The 20,718-nt window shown below is 36.7% G+C and overlaps 1 protein-coding gene across 1 annotated transcript in view; it reads left to right on the top strand.

Moving 5' to 3' along the window:
- Window positions 1-8,002, top strand: part of LOC107294451 (inner centromere protein) — a 26,068-nt gene extending 18,066 nt beyond the window's left edge. The window contains exons 13-18 of the mRNA XM_015823686.1: window positions 2,367-2,456; window positions 3,097-3,194; window positions 3,731-3,812; window positions 4,395-4,499; window positions 6,992-7,151; window positions 7,515-8,002. Of these exons, the coding sequence (XP_015679172.1) occupies window positions 2,367-2,456; window positions 3,097-3,194; window positions 3,731-3,812; window positions 4,395-4,499; window positions 6,992-7,151; window positions 7,515-7,729 (750 nt within the window). The 3' untranslated portion in view covers window positions 7,730-8,002. The remainder of the gene's footprint in view (window positions 1-2,366; window positions 2,457-3,096; window positions 3,195-3,730; window positions 3,813-4,394; window positions 4,500-6,991; window positions 7,152-7,514) is intronic.
- Window positions 8,003-20,718: the final 12,716 nt, after the last annotated feature.

Here is a 20,718-nt window from a genome sequence, read left to right as displayed (position 1 = left end):
TTAAAGAAGATGTTAATAAATTGAGTTAAAGTCTTAAGTTGCTCAAGTCCAATTTCCCCTGGTCAGTTCCATCTGGTTATTATTTACTCACAGTTCTCTGTAATTCACAGAAGTGGAGGCAACGACTGGCTTTGTTCCCAAAAACAAAGGGAACAAAGGCACTTGGGAGACGGAGATTTCCCGGACTCCGGAGGAGTACTTTCTCTTTCCTCTCCCCCTTTCTCTTTCTTTCTTCTCCCTCTCTTTATTTCCCTTTTTCTCTCCCTCTTTCCTCTCTCTTTCCTCTTTCTCTCTCTCTCTTTCCTCTCTCTTTCTCTCTCTTTCCTCTCCCTTTCTCTTTCTCTCTCTTTCCTCTCTCTTCTCTCTCTTTCTCTTTCCTCTTTCTCTTTCCTCTCTCTTTCTTTCTCTCTTATCTCTCTTTCCCTCTTTCCTCTCCTCTCTCTCCTCTCTTTCTCTCTCTTTCCTCTTCTCCCCCTCTTTCTCTCTTTCCTCTCTCTTTCTCTTTCCTCTTTTTTCTCTCTTTTTCTCTCTTTCCTCTCTTTCTCTTTCTCTTTCTCTTTTTCCTGTCTCTCTCTCTTTCCTCTCTCCCTCTCCCTCTCTTTCCTCTCTCTCTCTTTCCTCTTCCTCTCTCTCTTTCCTCTTTCTTTTTCTTTCTTTCCTCTTCCTCTCTTTCTTTCTCTCTTTCTCACTCACTTCCCTCTCCCTCTCTTTTTCTCTTTCCTCTCCCTCTCCCTTTTTCTCTTTCCTCTCCCCCTCTCTTTCTCTTTCTCTCTTTCCTCTTCCTTTCTGTTTATCTTTCCTCTCACTTTATTTCTCTTTCTTTTTCCTCTCTCTCCTCTCTTTCTTGCTCTCTTTCCTCTCTTTCTCTCTCTTTCCTCTCTCCCCAGGTGCGGAGAGAGAGAGAATGAAAGGCAGACGGTGCCGAAGTGGCAGGGAGGGGGAGCAGGACGGGAGGCACTGGCTCTGGTGGCGGCATGGTGATGGCCCCTGCAGAATCGTCGGGGGTCTCCACTGCTCCTGGCCCAGCTGCCGCCCCTGCCGCGTCCTCGGCCATTTTGCCGTCTCAAGAGGAGGGCACCAAGGGGACGCTGCTCTCCCTGCAGCGCGGGTACACCATGGTGGCCGCGCCGGCAATGGGGAGTGCCGCTGCAGGGACGATGGTGGTCCCAACCCGCCGCCGGCCCCTCCACCCTCGTAGCGCAAGGTCTCTTTCTCTTGCACCACTGAGGGCGGCAGCGGCGGCTCTCCGAAAGCGGCCGAGAAAGGCAGCACCGATGGGGCTGAGGTAGGGCCGGGTAGTGGAGAGCCCCGTGGCAGCGGCGGCAGTAGGAGGACAGCGAAGGGGCATGGCTGCCTGGTCACCGCCACCTTTCCGGCCTCGCTCAGCGTGAGCGGTGGCAATAGCGGGAGGACGGCAAATAGGAGCGGCTGCCTGGTCGCCGCCGCCTCTCCGGCCTCGCTCAGTGCAACCGGCAGCAGCAGCGGCAATAGCAGGAGGATGGCGAAGGTGCCCGGCTGCCCGGTCGCCGCCTCTCCGGCCTCGCTCAGCGCGACTGGCAGCAGCAGCGGCGTCGACAGCGGGAGGACGGCGAAGAGGCACCACAGGAGAATCAAGAGAGGCCATGGAGATCCGTTGTCTGCGAGATGGCCGTAAGGCATGGGCGGAGAGAGGAAGCTACCGAGACCCCGGCGACCCCCCGGACTAACATAGGCAGCGGCAGAGCAGGGCAAAGGGAAACCCGCCAGGCAGGGAAGAGGCATCCCGAGACTGGCCACCCGTGGTTCTGCCACCTTTCCAGCAATCCTCCCAGTAGAAGGAGGTGACGGTAGTGCACGTCAGACTTCTTCCTTTCTCCAAACACCCGTCAGGGTGTTTGGTTTCTTCAAGTTGGTTAGTTAAGTTTGAAGTACTCTTCAAACTTAACTAACCAACTTGAAAAAATTAGGGTGAAAAAAAAAAAGTCTAACGTGTACCACCGACTCCTGTCCCTCGGCGTCCTCTGCCGATTTTGAACTGCATGCGGCTGCAGAGCTGCGGGTTGCTGACCCATGCTCTAGTCCTAAATCCATTTTATTATAGCAATAACACTTAGACTTATGTACTGCCCCATAGTTCTTTACAGCATTCTCTGGGCAGTTTACGATGTCACCTTATTGCTCCCAACAATCTGGGTCCCCATTTTACCGATCTTGGAAGGATGGAAAGTTGAGTCAACCTTGTCAGGATCGAACTCCAGCCTGTGGGCACAGTTTGCCTGCAATATTGCATTCCAACTACTGTACCACCAGGACTTGTTATGTAATATATCTCCCTAGTCTTTAATACAAAATAAAATAGATAGAATTTTGACAAGTTCTTTGCACAGATGCGAGAGGAGAAAACAGCAGAAGAAAAGGCAAAGAAATCTATAAAGAAAATAGAAGCAGAATTCCGAAAACTGAAACTGCCACAAATGGTAAGCACTATATTGACTTTCCAGTAAAATGGAATTATAGAGAAGGAGGCTCTGTATGCCACAACTAGAATAGGCAAACTCCAAAGAGGCTTTGATTATACTTAAGAAATAATGTTTTTATTTCTATGTGATCAAAAATATGAAAGGCTCACAAATTGTTTAATTGCTGCTGGTTTGCTGTTAAAGAATATCCAAAGGGAATGAAGGATGAACAGACTGTATAAGTATTCATGTTAGTGTAGCTTTTTTAATTCACATTCATAGGCCCAAGTATTTCCGTGTGTTTGGAGATATGATAAATGTAGAATTTTCTAATTGAGACACTACTTTCTTTGTGTCTTGAAGAAAGGTGGAGTATTCTGTTCTTGATCTGACAATATATATTGGTAAGATTTGAAAAATAATAGCTGTACCATCTCATTTCTAAAATTTGTTGTTAACATGTTTATTACTGCAGTAAAAACTGTTTTATATATTTTTATATAAATACATGAGTGTAGGCTTCTCACCAGCACTGTAAGTGTTCTTGTTTTTCCATATATATTTCTCTGTGTGTGTGTGTGTGTGTTTGTGTTTGCGCGTTGTGTATATATGTATTCATGCATGTATGAAAGACATTGATTCTCTATGCTTGTTTCAGGAAGAAGGGCCAAAGCTTCAAGAACGTCCAGAAAAATGGAGAACAATTGGGGAAATTAAGAAAATGCTGGAAATCAATAGCAATAGACAGGAAAAGGGGTGAGAATTTTGTTTCCTTAATTCTGTAAGCTACCCAGAGCCGTTTCAATAGAAGATGAGTGGCAAATAAATTTAATAAAATAAAATAAAATAAAATAAAATAAAATAAATAAAATAAAATAAAATAAAATAAAATAAAATAAAATAAAATAAAATAAAATAAAATAATAAAATAAAATAAAATAAAATAAAATAATAAAATAAAATAAAATAAAATAAAATAAAATAAAATAAAATAAAATAAAAAATAAGGAGGAGAACTCTGAAGGTTGAAACTATGGGTAAGTCAAAGTTCAAGGAATTACAGGAGACACAAAAACAATCAACACTGAAAATAGTGAGCCAAATAACCAACTTTGAAATGGTATTACTTCCTTTTAAGGTAATAATATCCAGGAAAGCTATTCACATTTGGGGAAAGTTTACATTCCCAACCAACTTTTTTGACAAGGATTTTGCAGTGATCCCAGGGGAACTTATTTCCAAGCAATCAGTGCACTGCAAGTATTTCTGTATTAACTCAGCTTTGTTTTTAGGCACCAAAGGCACCAAGATAAAGAGAAGCTGGTGAAAGTTCAGGAACTCACTATAGTTAAGGAAGAGGAAGAAAATGTAAAGGTGTGTTAACTTATTCAAAAGCCAATATACGGGAGGGGGGATTAAGATCGAGCAAGCTTTTGCCAGCAAATAATATTTTCAGCTGCATTTCCAAAATGTATGGCTTCAATTTCTTCCTGCCACTTTGTTTCTGTCTGAAAGGAATACTGCCTTTGCATGTCACTTACTATTCTAGATTTTTAGGAGAGACAACATATTGTTAATCACACATTTCCTCATGTGATTTATGGAAACTGAAATTATATATACTTAAAGCAGATTATGCAACTGTAGTTGGTTTTGCCCTAGGACCAGGGAAAAGGCAGTGGTTATAACTGTAGTCCTTCTTGGCATACAAACAGTAATTATGATGGAAGAGAATGGGGCAAATGTTGGATTTCACTGTGTGTTTTTTCAGTCAGGTAGCAATTAAAGCAAAAAAACAAATCTGAGGACTCATTAATGGATCATTTAATAGATATCTAAAAAGAAAATAGTTCTAAAGAATAGACAGATTGGCGTATGTTGCTTTTGTGTGAAGCCACTCCTGCAAATCGATTAAATTGGTTGGCCTGGTAACTAAGACTCTTCTCTGGTTAATAGGAAGAAGAGAATCCTGTTTCACGGGCTCGGCTGCAGCAGGACGATACAGCTGTGCAAGTGGAAACTGTCCCTGCTGCATGTGGGTGGCTGAATATAACTGCTCAGGTGAGTAGGAACTATTTTGCAGGCTTCTCCTGCAAGATGGGAAATGATTGAGGCCTGCAGTCCATTATTTAGGTCTTCCCCCATTTGCAAATTGCCACGGCAGAAATATAACTTGTCGATCTCTTTATGTTTTCCTCATGTGTTTCCATAATACTGCCTTTAGCTTATCACCAAGCCATGAAAGAGATTGACCTGAGTTGTTGTTGTTGTTAGTTGCGAAGTCGTGTCTGACCCATCGCGACCCCATGGACAATGTTCCTCCTGGTCTTCCTGTCCTCTACCATCTTCTGGAGTCCATTTAAGCTCACTCCTACTGCTTCAGTGACTCCATCCAGCCACTTCATTCTCATTGACCTGAGTTCAATACTCATAAGCTGAATTGGTGATGAAGTCACCTCATTCAAGCACTGCCCAAAGGAAGCTTCAAGGCGTATTCAATCTGTTAGGCTTTGCCACTACTGTACCTACTTGAAAAGAAATCAAATGGCTGCAACAACTCAGGACAGGATCAGGAAGATATATTGCCTTGGTTTTCTGCCTACCCAAGGGTAGGTGGAGAGCATTTTAGCTCAGCAGTGGAGAAAGGCATGTAAACTGGATGTAGAAAGTATTGACATTGTCCAAGGATTGGAATAGTTTTCCGCTTCTAAATTAGAGGGACACTTCTGTACATATATACCTGTTCTGCTTTCAGATAGACAAACATTGTCGAAATTTATCTTGTGTGATTGTTTTCTTTTCTCTTTTTGTTCTGTCATCACTTAGATACTTTCTGACACAAGGTTTTGCTTCTAGAACTCCATACATTCTTTCTCCCTGAAATGGCAGTAGCTTTGCTGTTGAATGAATATTGAACATTTCTATCATAGTTATCTTTATTTATCAAAATACGTAGTCCCCCATGCTTAACTGGGCCATCTTTGATATACTTTAATGACTTCTTTGATTTAAATCTTATATTAAACAGGAATGAAGGTGAATATATATGTCCCAGGATAATATTGCAGGATCCAATCTGAGTTGGTCACTGGGACCAGAGGTTTAGTCTTCCAGGCTTTCGGACTGTAGGCTCTAGGCTAGAGAGAAGTTCCCTGACGATGGGCTCCAGCACGAGTCCAAAAGCTCAGAGGTCAAAACCTCTGGTCCTGGTGATCGACCCAGATTGGATCCTTATATTAAGCACTTCCTGAACTACATGCCATCTGCAAAATATAATCCATGCAGGGGAGGAATCTCTAATAAAATGAATGCAGGGGAGGAGTCTCTATTTGTGCTGTAAACAATTGTGGGTTCTGCAATATTTGTATATGATCACAAGAGGGCAGAGGAACATGATTGATGAAGTTCACTGATTACTCAGTTGAAGGGAAAGGTTACTGTGCTCAAATTGTTGCTCTGCGAGACATAATCTATGCTTTCTGTGGTCCCATTTTAAGTAAGCATATATGTTAAGGTATTTATAATGAGATCCACAAGTATCTATGATAAAGTATTTTTCCTATATTACTATTCTGAAATGTCAAATAATTTTTAAAAGGTAGTTTGTTTGGAGACTAAAATTCTGGGTATAAGTTGATCTGTAATAGTCATAGCTGTATTTATTTTAATGTGTTGTTATACAAAGGACTTCAGCATTTGCAAGCTAAACATTAAACTGCCAGTTCTGTGGAAAGTACAACAGGTGAAGGGCTGAAAGGATTGAAAATAAACATGAGTTAGAGAATTAAAAGAAAAAAAACTTGGATTAATGTTTCACATTCAAACATCTTCATTTTAGCTAAGCTAAAGATAGAGCTAGATTGTTTGAAGTATACTATTAAATGTCCAGTATCTTACACAAACATAATTTGAATTATGCCTTTATTTAAAGCCTTACTGACTTTAGACACACATCTGTTATAGATTTAAGCAAAATAAAATAATGCAGTATATTAAAAATATGTTAGCATAGTAAGAAAACCTATAGTTATTATTTCAGCCATTTAAGGAGGAAGAGACATTATTTTGATGGGTTTCTGAGTTTGTGAAATATGTTGAAGCAAAGCTAATGCTAGTACATAAAACAGCCATACTTATGTAGTCATTTGTTCTTTTTTAATGCAATTGTTTCCATTTGACATATTAAAATAGAAAATTTGCCTCTACCCACTGTCACCCCCTTACTTTATTTTTAGAAAATTGCAGAACTGAATCACCTGGGTTTTGTGGTTCAGTCATCTGCCTCTTTCTACTTATTCGTTTTTCAGACAGTGATCATTGATTTCACTGTATATTGTTGGTAAAGAGCTTCAAATTCTGTTATTCATTTGTCTGTAAACACATCTGGAGGAGAATAGCAACCTTTCCATAATCTTTGTATACAATATAACTTTTAGCTGCTGCTTCCATGAAAAAGTGTATGCATAAATTTTGGAAAGGCAAGCAGGGTGGTCACAAAGAGCCACTGTTGATAACTGCTGTGTTTGTAACATTCAACCTTCCCTGTATTTTAGAAATGTTATAGTGGGAGTTCCAACCAAGTGGATGCCCAAGATCTGAAAAATACAAAGTCTCTTAAAGTCAATCTGAATGACTATGGAATGGATCTGAATAGCGACGATTCCACTGATGATGAGAGTCAACCTCGCAAACCCATCCCTTTGTGGGCCAGCGGTATATATGCGTCTTTCAGATTTACATTTTACAGCATTTCTTGTATCTTTATGATAAGAGTAAAAGAGGGAAAAAATAGTCAAAATTCAGTAAATTATCATATGAAATAATGATACTGATAATTGGAAAATCTGTATTCTTTTCCATAGTGCCAACCCTTTTAGGCCATTAACAAATTTATGTCTTTGACTTGGAGTGACAAGCAGTTTAATATACTTGTTTGTTGCAGGCCAATTGATTATTATTAGAATTACTGGACGAACTTCACATTCTGGCCATTTTATACATTGTAGAAGTACTTTGGTTGGAGATGGGTTCCTGCCTGAAGAATTACTCACGTATGAAAAATTATTATTTCCTCAGGGGTTCAACTTAATGAAGCTGTTACATACCAGTACTACAATCCTCCAGATATCAACAGGTTATTTGGTCTCATATCAAGCCCTAAGCTAGAGAATATCTTCTATAAAAGTAAGCCAAGGTATTTCAAGCGTACAAGTTCAGCTGTATGGCAATCGCCACCTCTTCCTGGATCCAAACCAGCACTCCGGACGTCCAACAGCATGAAAAAATACTGAAACTATTTCTTGTCTCGCTATACTTATGTTGCATCTGTAAATCATTTTAGTATTTTGTGTGTTATATAATAAAGGTTGAAATGTTATATCTATCTTTAGCGTTTCAGGTAACTATGATTTGCTTCATATTATGTTCCAAGGGATTCATCGTATTTTCTAGTATTTGTACTAATGAGGAAAAAATTAACAGTAGTCACAATCTGATATATTGTTGGTTGGTCTTCTCATTATGTTACCCAATACTAAAAGATTCTTAGCTTTGAGAATTGATTGTTACGCTAATTGCAAGTGCTTCTACCAAGCCATCTTGGATGGTTTATTTCTGTTTTCTAATTCTGTTCTGGCTTATGCATGTTATACCCAAAGTTTTATAATTAGATCAATGCATATAGATTCACTTCCCTAAAAGGATATGATTTTCTGTTATGTGACATACAAAATTGTATAGATTCACAAATAAATGTTTTGCTTGTTTTCTAGAAAGCCAATGAGTTCAGGGATTTTACATTTCATGATTACACTACTTGCTTGTCAAAGGGTAAAGTATAGGTATTTAGTTGAAATAACCTGTATCTAATTTATGATCATCAGTGCCTGCTGTATGTTTCACTGTGCAAAGAGATTGAAGATTTTTCTGCTAGCATCTTGATTTGTAGAGATGTAAGTCTTATTTTCTGCTCTTTGTTTCGGCAATGAAGGGTTTTGCATTCTATATTTTAAATATGGGGTAGCTTCTGCCCCCTGAAATTTTAATAATTGTTCTTTTGATTTCATTTTTGAGGAAATAAATTTTGGGGTTGTTTCATCATAATCAATGAGAGGAGGGAGCAATCCTTCCTTATACTTCAAAATGAAAAATCATCCGACATCAACATACTTTAATTAGTACCTTCTCGTGAGAGGTCCAATTCAAGTAGTGTAGGCAACTCTTAGTTTAAAAAAATATTGAACCAAGTTATTACTAGTTACTGTTCTACAGGGAAAGTGAATCCTGGAGTTGATAGAATTAATGGGAGCAGATTTTCATTGTATCTTTTTTTGTTTTTGTTGCAGACAGGGACAATCTGTTTAATCAGACCATCTTCATTCTTTCTGTGTCTTTTAAACAGTTTTGAAATTAATGGACTAGAGACAATATATATGTCTGCATGATAAATATAAACGGGATATCTATGCATAAATAAAGATGGAGAAGATGTGAAAGTCTTTAATTGCCTTCAGTTTGCATCCCTCTCTTGTTTTGTTTTTCAACTATTCATACTAACCGTTATAACTTGTATCAGAATAGATTTCTTTGCTTTTGTCTGTTCCAATTTGGATATGCTTAACCACAAAGCAGAAGGAAGAAAAATTTGAATCTGCGTAATGATGGAAAGCTGTTTGGTAATTCTGGAAAAGAAGAAATAGAGACCAAAAAACCCACAAAACCCTTGTTCAAGACTGCCTACTAGGATCATGAGTCACCTCAAACATCAATAAAAAAGCCCATTCCAACTCAGCATCTTTTGTTTGCATAAATTTGATACTTTATGGGCATAATGTAATTTATACTTTAATCTGTATTTAAGACTGCAGATATTGATTCAAAACTAATGGATTGTATTTCTTTGTACTTTACCAATTGTATAATTGTGTGGGAGATTTTTTTTTGTATCTGAGTAAAATGGACAGGGCAGCTAGCATTGAATGATCTTTTGATATAAAACACAGCAATCAATTGATCTCTGGAAAAATTAAGAGAATCCAGGTAATACCTATATTAAAAGGATTGCATTTACTATCAATTTGTTCCTGAACAAAATTCCATAGTATTAGTTTTAAAATCTCATATGGCTTGATTTCTGGATAATTAAGAAAATACATTTGGTTCCCCATTCTTTGAGATTATCTGTGGTTACTATGGACTTGTCTCACACAATAGAATCAATCTTCCCTATAGTCAGGCATCCTAATCTCTTTCTTACCTTACAAAATGAGGTCATAAAATCACATTTTTTTTAACTGGGTCAAGGATTTTAAGTGATGTTTTTTATATCCCTGTGATTAACCTTGGCCTTATGTTTATAGGTAGCCTTCACTTAATGACAGTAATTGAGACCAGAATTTCCACTACTACTAAGAGGTGTGATCAGAAAGCATGATGTCACATGGTTGCATTGTTTAGCGATGGCCATTTCAACATGTCAATTGGTCATTAAGCAAATCCCATGCCATAAAGTGGAATATCATATGCAAACCCTTACTGGCTTTTCCATTGACTTTGCTTGGCAGTGAAGGTTGCAAATGGTGACCATAGGACACTGCAATATCATGGTTGTGAGTTGAGCACCAGGCACCCAGATCATGATCATATGACTGTAGGGTGTCTGTGACTGTAGTAATTACTGTATGGCAACCTGTTGTATGTACCACTGGTTCAGCACCATTGTGAGTTTGAATAGTTGCTGAATTAGTGGTTGTTAAATGAGAATCACTTGTACTGTAAACTGCTGATAGATTAATAGTCATTTCAGTCATTACATATAGGTTGCTGTAGCTGCCTGCACTTATAGTCTCTGCTAGAGTATCTTGTCATTCTCTCCATTAATAATTAAAGAGCCTTTATATTGCTACTGTCTCTTTAGGACTTGAATCTTCATGTTCTATCTAGCATGATAGTAATTATATTTGTCAGCTTAGTAATGTGACAATGACTAGCACTTACCGATAAAAATAAAACTCTGATACATAATGACATGTTAAACAGTGCATGTAAAGAAGGATCTGCCAAGGTGTTCAGCTGTATTATAAGTATGATTTGAAATATCATATGCTTTTGCAAAAGGCAACATTTTCCTTAGAATGTACTAAAAAACAGAATAACTGACGTCCGAAGCTTCTTGTGCATTATCTAATGAGGAAAACTGCATTTCTGAAAGAAAATATGGACAGCATTACATAATTGCCCTTACAATGCACAGTTAAAAGGAAGCAAAACTAAAAACAGTTTTGTTTAGAGGTATGCCTTGCCCACATGTATCTTGGCAAACTCACAATCATCCCAGTGTGTTGAATTCAAAGGGCACAATATTCCTTGCCATTTCTAAGCTCTAAGGGATCTGTAGAAATCTGTTTAGAAAGATGGCACAAACCTAGAGATTTGCTTTACTTTGCTTCTGAGTGACTGAAAACAACTAGATCCTATTGCATTTCTTTCAGTAAGGAGGAAAATGTGAGAATAATACTGGGCACACCTGTGAATGGCTGGACACATCTGGTACAGTGCAAATAGGAACAACATAACCCAATGGGCAGAGGAGGAAGTATTATGAGTAAAAATAGTGCTGGGAAGGTGATGACAGCTGCAGAGAGCAGCAGGAAGGAATTAGAAAGTCAGCAACCTCACTGGGCCTCAGAAAGGGTGTGTATAAATCACATTCTAGTTGAGGCTTCTAAGGTTCATTTTCATCATACTTGGAAGGCATTTGGTTAAAGGCTTAGACAGACATTTTGCAAGGGGATAATGCTTATATAACAGGAAATAGAACTTGGGGGGGAAAAGAAATAACCAGGCATATAAAAGAAACCCTTTGGTTTTATTAGCCTTTGTATATTGTTTTTTCTAATGTAATTCCCACACAGGTTTTATTAAAAATTTGGATGCCAAATATTTTCTTGTTTTCAAAAAGTACTACTCACAGTTGCATGGAGAGAAATGTATAAGATTAAGTTGTGGGAAACAAGTATATACAGTATGTTTTGCTCTTACAAAATTTGCATTCACTTGCAAAAATATTTGTATTTAAACATGACTGTAAATCTAAAAAGCAAGGAATGTCACCATAATTTTTTTAAAAGTTTTTTTATTTATTATACAGTTAAAACAAAAATGGACATAACGTAACATTCCAGTATACGTATTTCTAACAATTCGTTCCGCTTCATACATATAGTTCTTAATCTCTATATATGCATACATATTTTCTATACAATACAATATCTAATTTATTTCTCTATATACTAACATACAATTATATATATTCCTATCTTAACACTAGCTTATAACCCAAACAGTCCCCCTTGATTCACATTAATTTTTTTTAATGGCAAAATGCAACAAGCAATTACACCACCAGAAAAAAATACAATACTGGTTATATAATACATTAAAAAAACCTACATGCATTAGAGCCATCAAAATAAACTGAACATAGCAAAAGGAAAAACTAATACAAATAGAGTCATATAGTATTAAATTTAATATCCATATGGAATTACTGTAATTAAGTCCTTAAGCTGGTCAATAAATCTAGAGCAGAAAAATATTTCAATGTGGAAAGTTATGTATATTAGGTATGAATGGGTGATTTATGGCTATAAAGATACAGAGCACAGACCCATGTCCTTACATGCTGGCCATGAAAATTTACTCACTCTGTTTACTCACTGAGTATCTTTCATATACTGTAGGACAAATGGTTGTTGTCCTTAGTTCAGGCAGAAAGTAGAAAAATAGGAATAAGAAATCCTCTCTTGGTATCAAGGAAATTTTATCAGATCAAGTATTTTGTAAACATTGCTAAATACAGCCTGATTATGAAAAATAAAATGATTTTTTCTTTTTTTAAAAAAAAACACCACACTGGTGATTTATGATTGGGCTTATTCAAAATTAAATCAAGACCAGAGGTGCCAAAATGTGTGGGCAGGAGGGGAATAACAGACTTTGAGCCAATAGCACAGGATGGTATATCTGCACAAATGCCATTTCAGGTATCTCAGTTTAAAATTCAAACACAAAGTGGTTATGCAATACAATACAAGTTAACACAGAAATTTTAGGGGGAAATGGCATCTAATAATATGGAGAAAATTACTACTAAATAAATAATTTTAAGCATAACTCATAAAATTCAAACAAAATAGTATTGCTCGGTATAAACTCTTAGTCATCTAAATAATTTAATTTAAATTATTGGATATGTTCTCTGCCTTGAGCTATTTGTAAAAATAATAAGGTGGGATATAAATAAATAAATCTAAAGATAACAAATACTGCAGCACCATTTGAACCAGTTTCTTCTCCTTTTGCAGTAATTTTGAAATAACAATTTGAAGTGAAGCTGTTTGATTTTGAATTTCATTGTACTTGACAGCATTGTCAGATTATGTTTGCACAAAATGCTAAACAATAACCGATAGTTTATACATTCTAGTGGTTATGTTCATATATTAAGACCAAATAGATTAACTGTGTTATGCACAGTTAATATAGCTCAATTCACACAGCATACCAAGGAAATGTGACTCGTTTGGTTGTTTATAAGTGATACTTTATGGCTTATCCTGGTTTTCTTGTGTTGTTTTTTTCATACTCTCTGCTTCTATCTTACACAATAATTTCAAGTGACGTTTACAACTGGAAGAATCTAGGTAGTTATTTGTTCTTTTCCTTTATCTTGGAATGGGTAAAATGATATATTTAAAAAACATGTTTGCAGAAATACATTGCGATAGTTGCTCGGATGGCGTCATGACTCAGTGGTTAAAGATACTGGGCTTGTCAGCACAATGGGTGTGCTCCTGTTACCTGCCCCAACTCCTGCCCACTTAGGAGTTCAAAAGCATGCAAATGCAAGTAGATTACATAGGTACCATTTTGGTGGGAAAGTAACAGCATTCCGTGCACCTCAATGTATAGTCATGCCAGCCACATGACCATGGAAATGTCTTTGCACAACACTGGCTCCCTTGGCTAAGAAACAGAGATGAGCACCAGCCCCTGGAACTGGACACAAGTGGACAGGAGAAACTTTTACCTTTATCTTAACTGCTCAGAATTAAGTTAATCTAAAGTTATTCATGGTCATAGACAAAAATTCTGATTCAAATACTAAACCAAACTAAAATATTAAAACCTAAAATGCATAGCTGATTATCTCCTAACATAGAAAACAGTCTATCAGACGTTATTTACATTCAACGCTTCCTTACAGCACATACGCTTGAACAATATTTTGCCATCTTTTTCTAAGGGTTCTAAGTATATGTCTGCTAATAGAAAAACATTATTTTCCATAAAACAACTAGAGTGATTTACTAGAAGAGGAAATACTAATTTGGAGCACCATGATGGTGCAATGGTGTCAACAAAATATGTGATAGTGATTCAGCTCCACACTGGTTGACAAATTCAGTCTTGGAGTGGAAAGTTACAAATTATGTCTTTTCCAAATCAGAGGTGACTCTAGGCAGCTTACAATCATTCAGTTACAATGCAATATAAAACATTAAAACAATAAATTTAAAATTTGTAAATCTAGATCTAGGATATATTGCTTAACCTCTCACAATGCTCACAAAGATCTTAGGGTTATTAAGGACTGAGTCAAGCATCCAGAGTAGACCAAATCTAAGGTTATTGTAATTTATCCACAAAGATTAACTGAATTTAAGGATCTGTCCCTCCGAAATTAACATTAACTAATATTTCAGCAGGCAAATCCTCATACAGGTCTAATTATTCAAACAAGCTCTAGTTTCAAACTCACAACTGAAATGCATCAAGGGATACAAAGTAATGTTCTTGAAAATTTGGATTGAGTTACCTCCATTTTTTTTACATCTTTATGGATACACATGTGAACACCATAAAGTAATAGGCTTACAGTTCTTTGATCTGGAATAGCAAGACCACAGAGGGAACGTAATAATGTTGGTTGGCAAATCATTGGAAATATTCTAAGTATGAAGTGAAATATTTTATTTTATTATAAATGTATGTGTTTGCTCTTTCCAAGCCCAGGAAGATTGAAAAACAATTACTAAATATTTAAGGGTTTTAATTTCAATCTGATTGCTGTTAATTTTTAATTTATGGAGACCATTAATTGCATCAATTTGTGAGTACAGTCCCTTTGTTTTACTATAATTCATTTCCATTTTTCTGGCCTATGATAAGCATCCAGCGTTTTCTGACTGAAGACCAACTTATATTCAGGAAAGAGGATGACTGCATTATCTGGGTAAAACAAATAGGTACTCTTTGTTAGCTAGTGATAGGGGATAAAATTCACTTTTTATCAGGGCTTGAAGTAAAATTAAGACTTAAATTTAATAAGGAGGGCAGAATACAGCTTTCTTTAATTTCTCTTATTATTGAAATTGGGTCTGAGAATCTTCTGCTTGTCATATGCCTGATTAACTTGTACAAATTCTCATGGAATATTATAACAAAGCAATCCCTAAATGCATTTATTAGTTTCCTCCACAATCTTAGAGATTAAATCAAAAATCCAATTCTAATTCAAGATTTATTTTTCTGATAGATTAATTTAGAATAGTAAGTTGACTTTTAGTTGATCATCCTATCCTAAAATCTTCTAATATCAGCCCAAACTTGTTCTTATTCTAGCCAATCAATGAGTTTTTCATGAAGGTGTATAGTTTGTTTGTTTATCACATTTCTAGACTGTCCATCTCCCGCAAAGAGGAACTCTGGGCAATGTACAGTATAATATAAAAATACAGAACAATAGTGAGAATGAAAATGTTAATGTTCAAATTTAAAATTTAAATTGTAAAAGATAATAAAAATTTTAAAATGCAAGAAAATGTTCAAGAAGGCAATTTAATCCTGTTAGAAATTGGTTGATGGAAAAGAGAAGGCTCTTATCATTTACTAATAACATTTAAGAAACTGGTTGGATGTTAATTAGCTGACTTCAATGTATTGCCTTTCTTAACTATTAAGACTGTAGTAGAAGAATAGTATCATCTTTAGACATATGGATAAATACAAAGGTATAGTCCTTCACTTTGCATTAGCTTTTATTGGAGAAAAAACAACCATCCTTCCTATTTTTTTAGATGGTTCATATATTTGGAGGTTTTCAGAACTGAAGTTGGTGACCAGGGATTTTATGGTTGCATTTTGGGGACAAATGATGGTAATATCCAAATAAAAAGGTCAAATGTGTCTAATACGGTCATTGCCCAATTTTTTAGACCAGTTGCCTCTCCATTTAAACAGTCCTTACATAATTTGGACTCTAAGCATAAATTCCTAAATTAATACCAAAAATGTATTATCTCCATTCAAGAATCTTTAATAGGCAAGTACTATATCCTTAAAGTATTAAATTAAAATTCTATAAATCTTGATTTGATAGAGAATATATAAATACCAAAGCTGAATTAGCTCCACTTCATAAGATTTATGCCACAAGGTGTTATCTTTGAACTAAATAAATTACTAATTATAATTAATTGTTTGCTTAATAGAGATTTCAGCCCTTGCACCTGCTTAGTATGTCATAAAATAAGGATTTTGAGAATTACGGTCTTGATACATTTTTATTTTATTATTTATTTGTACCATACTTTTTATTATCCATGTGACTTCCTCCTCCTATTTTCCATATAACAATCCTATGCAGTGAGTTGGGCTGAGAGAGATTGACTGGCCCAAAGTCACCCAGCTAGCTTTCATGTCTAAGATAGGACTTGAACTCATGGTCTCCTGCTTTCTAGCCCACTAGATCAAACTGGCTCCTTCTTTATATCTTTTTCATCTGTGATAAGCTGTCCTCTAGGACAAGGGTCTGCAACCTTGACAACTTTAAGCTATGCTGGCTGAGGAATTCTGGGAGCTGAAGCCCACAAGTCTTAAAAGTTGTCAAGGTTGCAGATCCCTGCTTTAGGATGACTTGACAAATATAGTACTGTAATTCATATACAGGGGCTTACAAATTACCATAACACAGGATAAACAACAGCGTATATGAGCTGTCATTACATAAATGCTATGATCTCAGTACTTGGGTCAGACGCAAGTTTGCTAGTACGCAATGGTAGCACTTGGTGCAATGTCACAACATGAATTGGCATCAAAGTAGTTTGCTGAAACAGCTTCCTATTTCCTGCCATGGCTGTGGCAGGAATTAACTTTCTTAGCCTTGGCCTACGTCAAGGGATTTGTACAAGAAAATAACCCACTTATTGTTACGAATGTCCATGTGTGTCATGTAAGATGAATAATTGAGCAAATATCTCTGTGCCATTGGTTTTCTCTAGCAATAGTGTATGTTTCTCCAGTTTGAATCCTGCTCTGGGTAACTTCCTTGTTTGTTTTACTGTTCAGTTCTCTAATTGGCTATAACATGATGCTGCATATTATTGTGGTTTAACTTACCTGAACACCTGTTTTAAGTACAGATTATGCTATCTTAAACCCTTAGTCATCTCATCTTGTGATGAATTTTGTGTTGTTGTTTTTCTACATTGTTGGAAAAGTCACTCTTAACACATAGTTTCAGTATCTACAGTCACTCCCTGTTGCAATCACACTTTAAAAGCAACCACTTGGTATTTGCTCAATAGAATTTCTACGTCTACTGCCTGAGTAACACTTTGCCAGGCTCAAAACAAGTTGTTAAATATATATATAGTTAGAACACTTGTATTTATCTTGAAAGATTACACCGATTTGCCTAGTTAATTTAAATAATTACATGATATCCCAAAGTTTTACTCAGAATGTATTTCTTATCCATGTTACCCACACCTATATTTCAAACTTTGGATTATCCCTACCTATCAGATCATTGGCTCTTCTTTTACATTATGGGAGAGGAGAGGAGGATCACAAGCGTTTCCTACTGCTAGTTCATGGGCTAAACCCATCATCTGTCCATCCAGATAAGAAGATAAGGGTTGAAACTGGTCAGGCTCTGACCAGCAGTTCCCTGGCCAGAAGGACAACTGTGAAACCATCTTCCAGTTATTTCTTAGGGCCATCAAGAGACCAGGCAATGGTCACTGGTTCAGAAATGTGGGAGGAAAAAAAACAAGGAGTTAAGCATAAATATATATAACCCTGGATTTCTTGTTCTGCTGCGAAGATGAACTGGCTCTGTCAGAGGCTTCATTTTGTTCTATATACAATTTGAGACTGCCAGAACTAGTTAAATCCTGAGTAAGGGATTAAACATCTCTCAAGAACCACGATATACTGCCAAACCCTAGTGTGAGGGCTGATAGGGACTCTGGTGTTTACTCATATGCATTTTCAGGATTCTTCACATAAAGGAGTAATTAAGATGTTTTCCCACCAGCACATTGCTGCCATGCTAATATCAATTGAGGCACATAGAGAACCTTTTCTTGGCTGGTAGGAAACATGAGGGACACAGGGAGTACAGGGTTATAGTATAAAGGTGGAAGCTGAATAATACAGAGTAAATCCCTTAAACATTCAGGGAGTTTGCAATACTACTTGGCATTCTGCCTGATGATATCCCCATTCAAAACACTGAGAGCAAAGGGAAACAAAACAACAACTTCATAAACGCATGGCACAACATAGGAGAACAAACCCATCAGGACAAGAGTCAGCAGTCCATCTGCATTTAAAAGACAAAGGCCACTCTTTCAAAGACAGCAAAGTCTACGTTTTGGACAGAGAGTACCGCTGGTTTGAAAGAGGGGTCAAAGAGGCTATCTATGTCAAAATTGAACAGCCCTCTCTCAACAGAGGGGGAGAGATACAACTTCATCTATCTCCAGTCTACAACACAGTCCTTTCAACAGTTCCAAGAAGGCTCCACACACATTTGCAGTACTCAGGTGACTCTGGAGACACAGATAAGCTTCCAGGTAGCATTAACGACTCGCTAAAAGAATGCAAGTGACCAGCTGTCTGAAGTATAAATCTTTCCATTCCCCACCATCCAGTCAGAGCTGAAGAAACTTCTTGGATGAGAAACGAAATATTTTCAAAGAAAAACAAGAAAGTCCAGTTGCATTGTGAAAAAGCATCTTTGGGGTAACTATAACCTGGATGAATGAGAATCTCCAGACACTAAGAGCAAAGCCACTTAGTGTGCATTCAGCATATATGATCCTACATGTTACTGACATGTGTTGCATGTACAAAGAGAGTCTGTCTAAGACATTTCACTGATCTCCCATTCTTTGTGGTCCGAGACTTCCTTTTCTATGCTTTCCAGGATATTTTGCTTGTTTCTTAACCTATTTTTATTGTCTGGTTCCTGCAACTCTGACCTTCTACACTCTTCATTCAGTTTATTCCACTGTGGTCCTGTAAATGTCAGCAAATTTAGCTAACATTCCCAATCAATTTGGATGTTCAGAAACTAATTACAAATCGCTTTACAGCTCAGAATATATATCTGAAATCATCCATTTCAGAAGGATTGGCTTACTCCTATTTTGGAAAATACTTGAGAGTACAAACTTGGGAGAAATCTCAACCACATTGCTCTGTAATGTCTATCTAAGAATTCTGAAGTCATGGCTGAGATAATTCCAGACAGAACTTCAAATGTTGGTAGACAAATTACCAAAATATTTGAAAATACCAGTGTACAGATTTAGTTTCAGACTGTAGAGTACTGTGTTCTGAAATATATTTACTAGAAGCTTTAGAATTCAAGTGACAATTTGGTATTGTTTTAAGATTTTCTTTTATAATGGCCTCATTCTTTGCTGAAAATACATACTTTTTTTTGAGGCTTGGATATTCTGAAATAACAGTCCCAGCAGTGTAGTTTAGATAGAATTCATGATCTCCAAGGAATAATAATTGTATTTTCAATGCCTAAATCTCTTCCACTGTCTCTGTTAGTATTCTAAATTCATACTTTATGCATCTTTTCAATTGACTGAATCAATTCAACTGACATAGAACTAATTTCACAACTTCATTGAAAGGTTCTGCATTTCAAAATGCTCAAATTGTAGGGATGAGGATGATGTGCAATATTTTTTTAAAAAAAAATAGAGCTTGATATACTCCAGAATAAAAATATATTTCTGCCTCTTGTAAGGAAATATGGGAATGCATATTTTAGAGGAAAAAACATTGGTAGAGCTTGTTTCAGAACTCAGAATTCATTTATTTTGGCTTGCTGCTTACCACACATACAATGAGGACAGTGTTTGTAGTTTTCTTCTGTAGTATAAAAAATCCTTTTAAAAAAAGTTTTCAACTTATTTTTTCATAAGCCCCTGCAATTTATTTGGAAGAATGTTGGTCTGCATTTAAAAATAAACATTTCTAATAATAATTGATTCCAAATGAATAAACTGTAATAGAAACATGATGAAAAAATATTGCTAAACAAAAAGAACTTTTAAATGGGTGTTTAGTGCTGTTCTGGGAACATACATCTCAAAGCTGAGCAGCAAACTTTCACCAGGGACTGAAAAAAATATATTGTTATAATTGTTCACAAAGGAGAAACAGTTAGTTGGTGCTCTGCTTTTAGACCAACAAGATCCCTACCCAGTAGGGCTCAAAATAAGCTTGCTATACAACCCAATTTGCTAAAGATCAACCAGTAGGACTCCCATCTAAAGTGAGAAAATCAACTTTACTCTGTCTGTTTTATCAGCTCTTTTATTTTTACAGCCTTCGGATAAGAGTTTTATTCTTCATGTCACTTAGTAAAAGAATAGCACAGTAAATACTTCCTTGGGTCAAGTTTAGCTCTTGATTGTCCGTGTAGCTGTTTTGATAGCAGTTATTTGGACGACTTTTCTGGAATATTTTTTCCAAGGATAGCCGTGGGATTTCCCTTCACAAAAGAGTTAGTAAGCCTGCCTTCGCTTTAGATTTCTGAAATCAACTTGTACAGCTAGCCAGATTCTGTCGAATGCTGAACAGCAGCACGTTAGGCGAACTTTCCCCTGAAAGTTCAAGCCACGCGCTATCTTTTAAAACCAAGGAAAGTCAAAATCGGATTCTAGTTTTCGCGTTTATAAAAACCGAGATATGACCATATGCGTATGCAAAATTATGGGCTATGCATCTTTAGGGTTGCCAGGTGTCCACTATTTGAGTGGACAGTCCACTTTTTTCACATTATGTTCACTATTTTTTTCCACAAAATAGTGGACATTTTTTTATTCAAAAGCTTTATGATGAAATGGTACGTAATCTAAAGCTGTACAGTCTACTTTTTTTACTACTTAACCCCCCCCCCCCC

Source organism: Protobothrops mucrosquamatus, unplaced genomic scaffold, assembly GCF_001527695.2.
Source record: "Protobothrops mucrosquamatus isolate PMUCROS unplaced genomic scaffold, P.Mucros_1.0 scaffold_178, whole genome shotgun sequence".
NCBI classification, from domain to species: domain Eukaryota; kingdom Metazoa; phylum Chordata; class Lepidosauria; order Squamata; family Viperidae; genus Protobothrops; species Protobothrops mucrosquamatus.
Note: the sequence above shows the minus strand (reverse complement) of the source record. Positions and strands in the feature narration are given on the sequence as shown.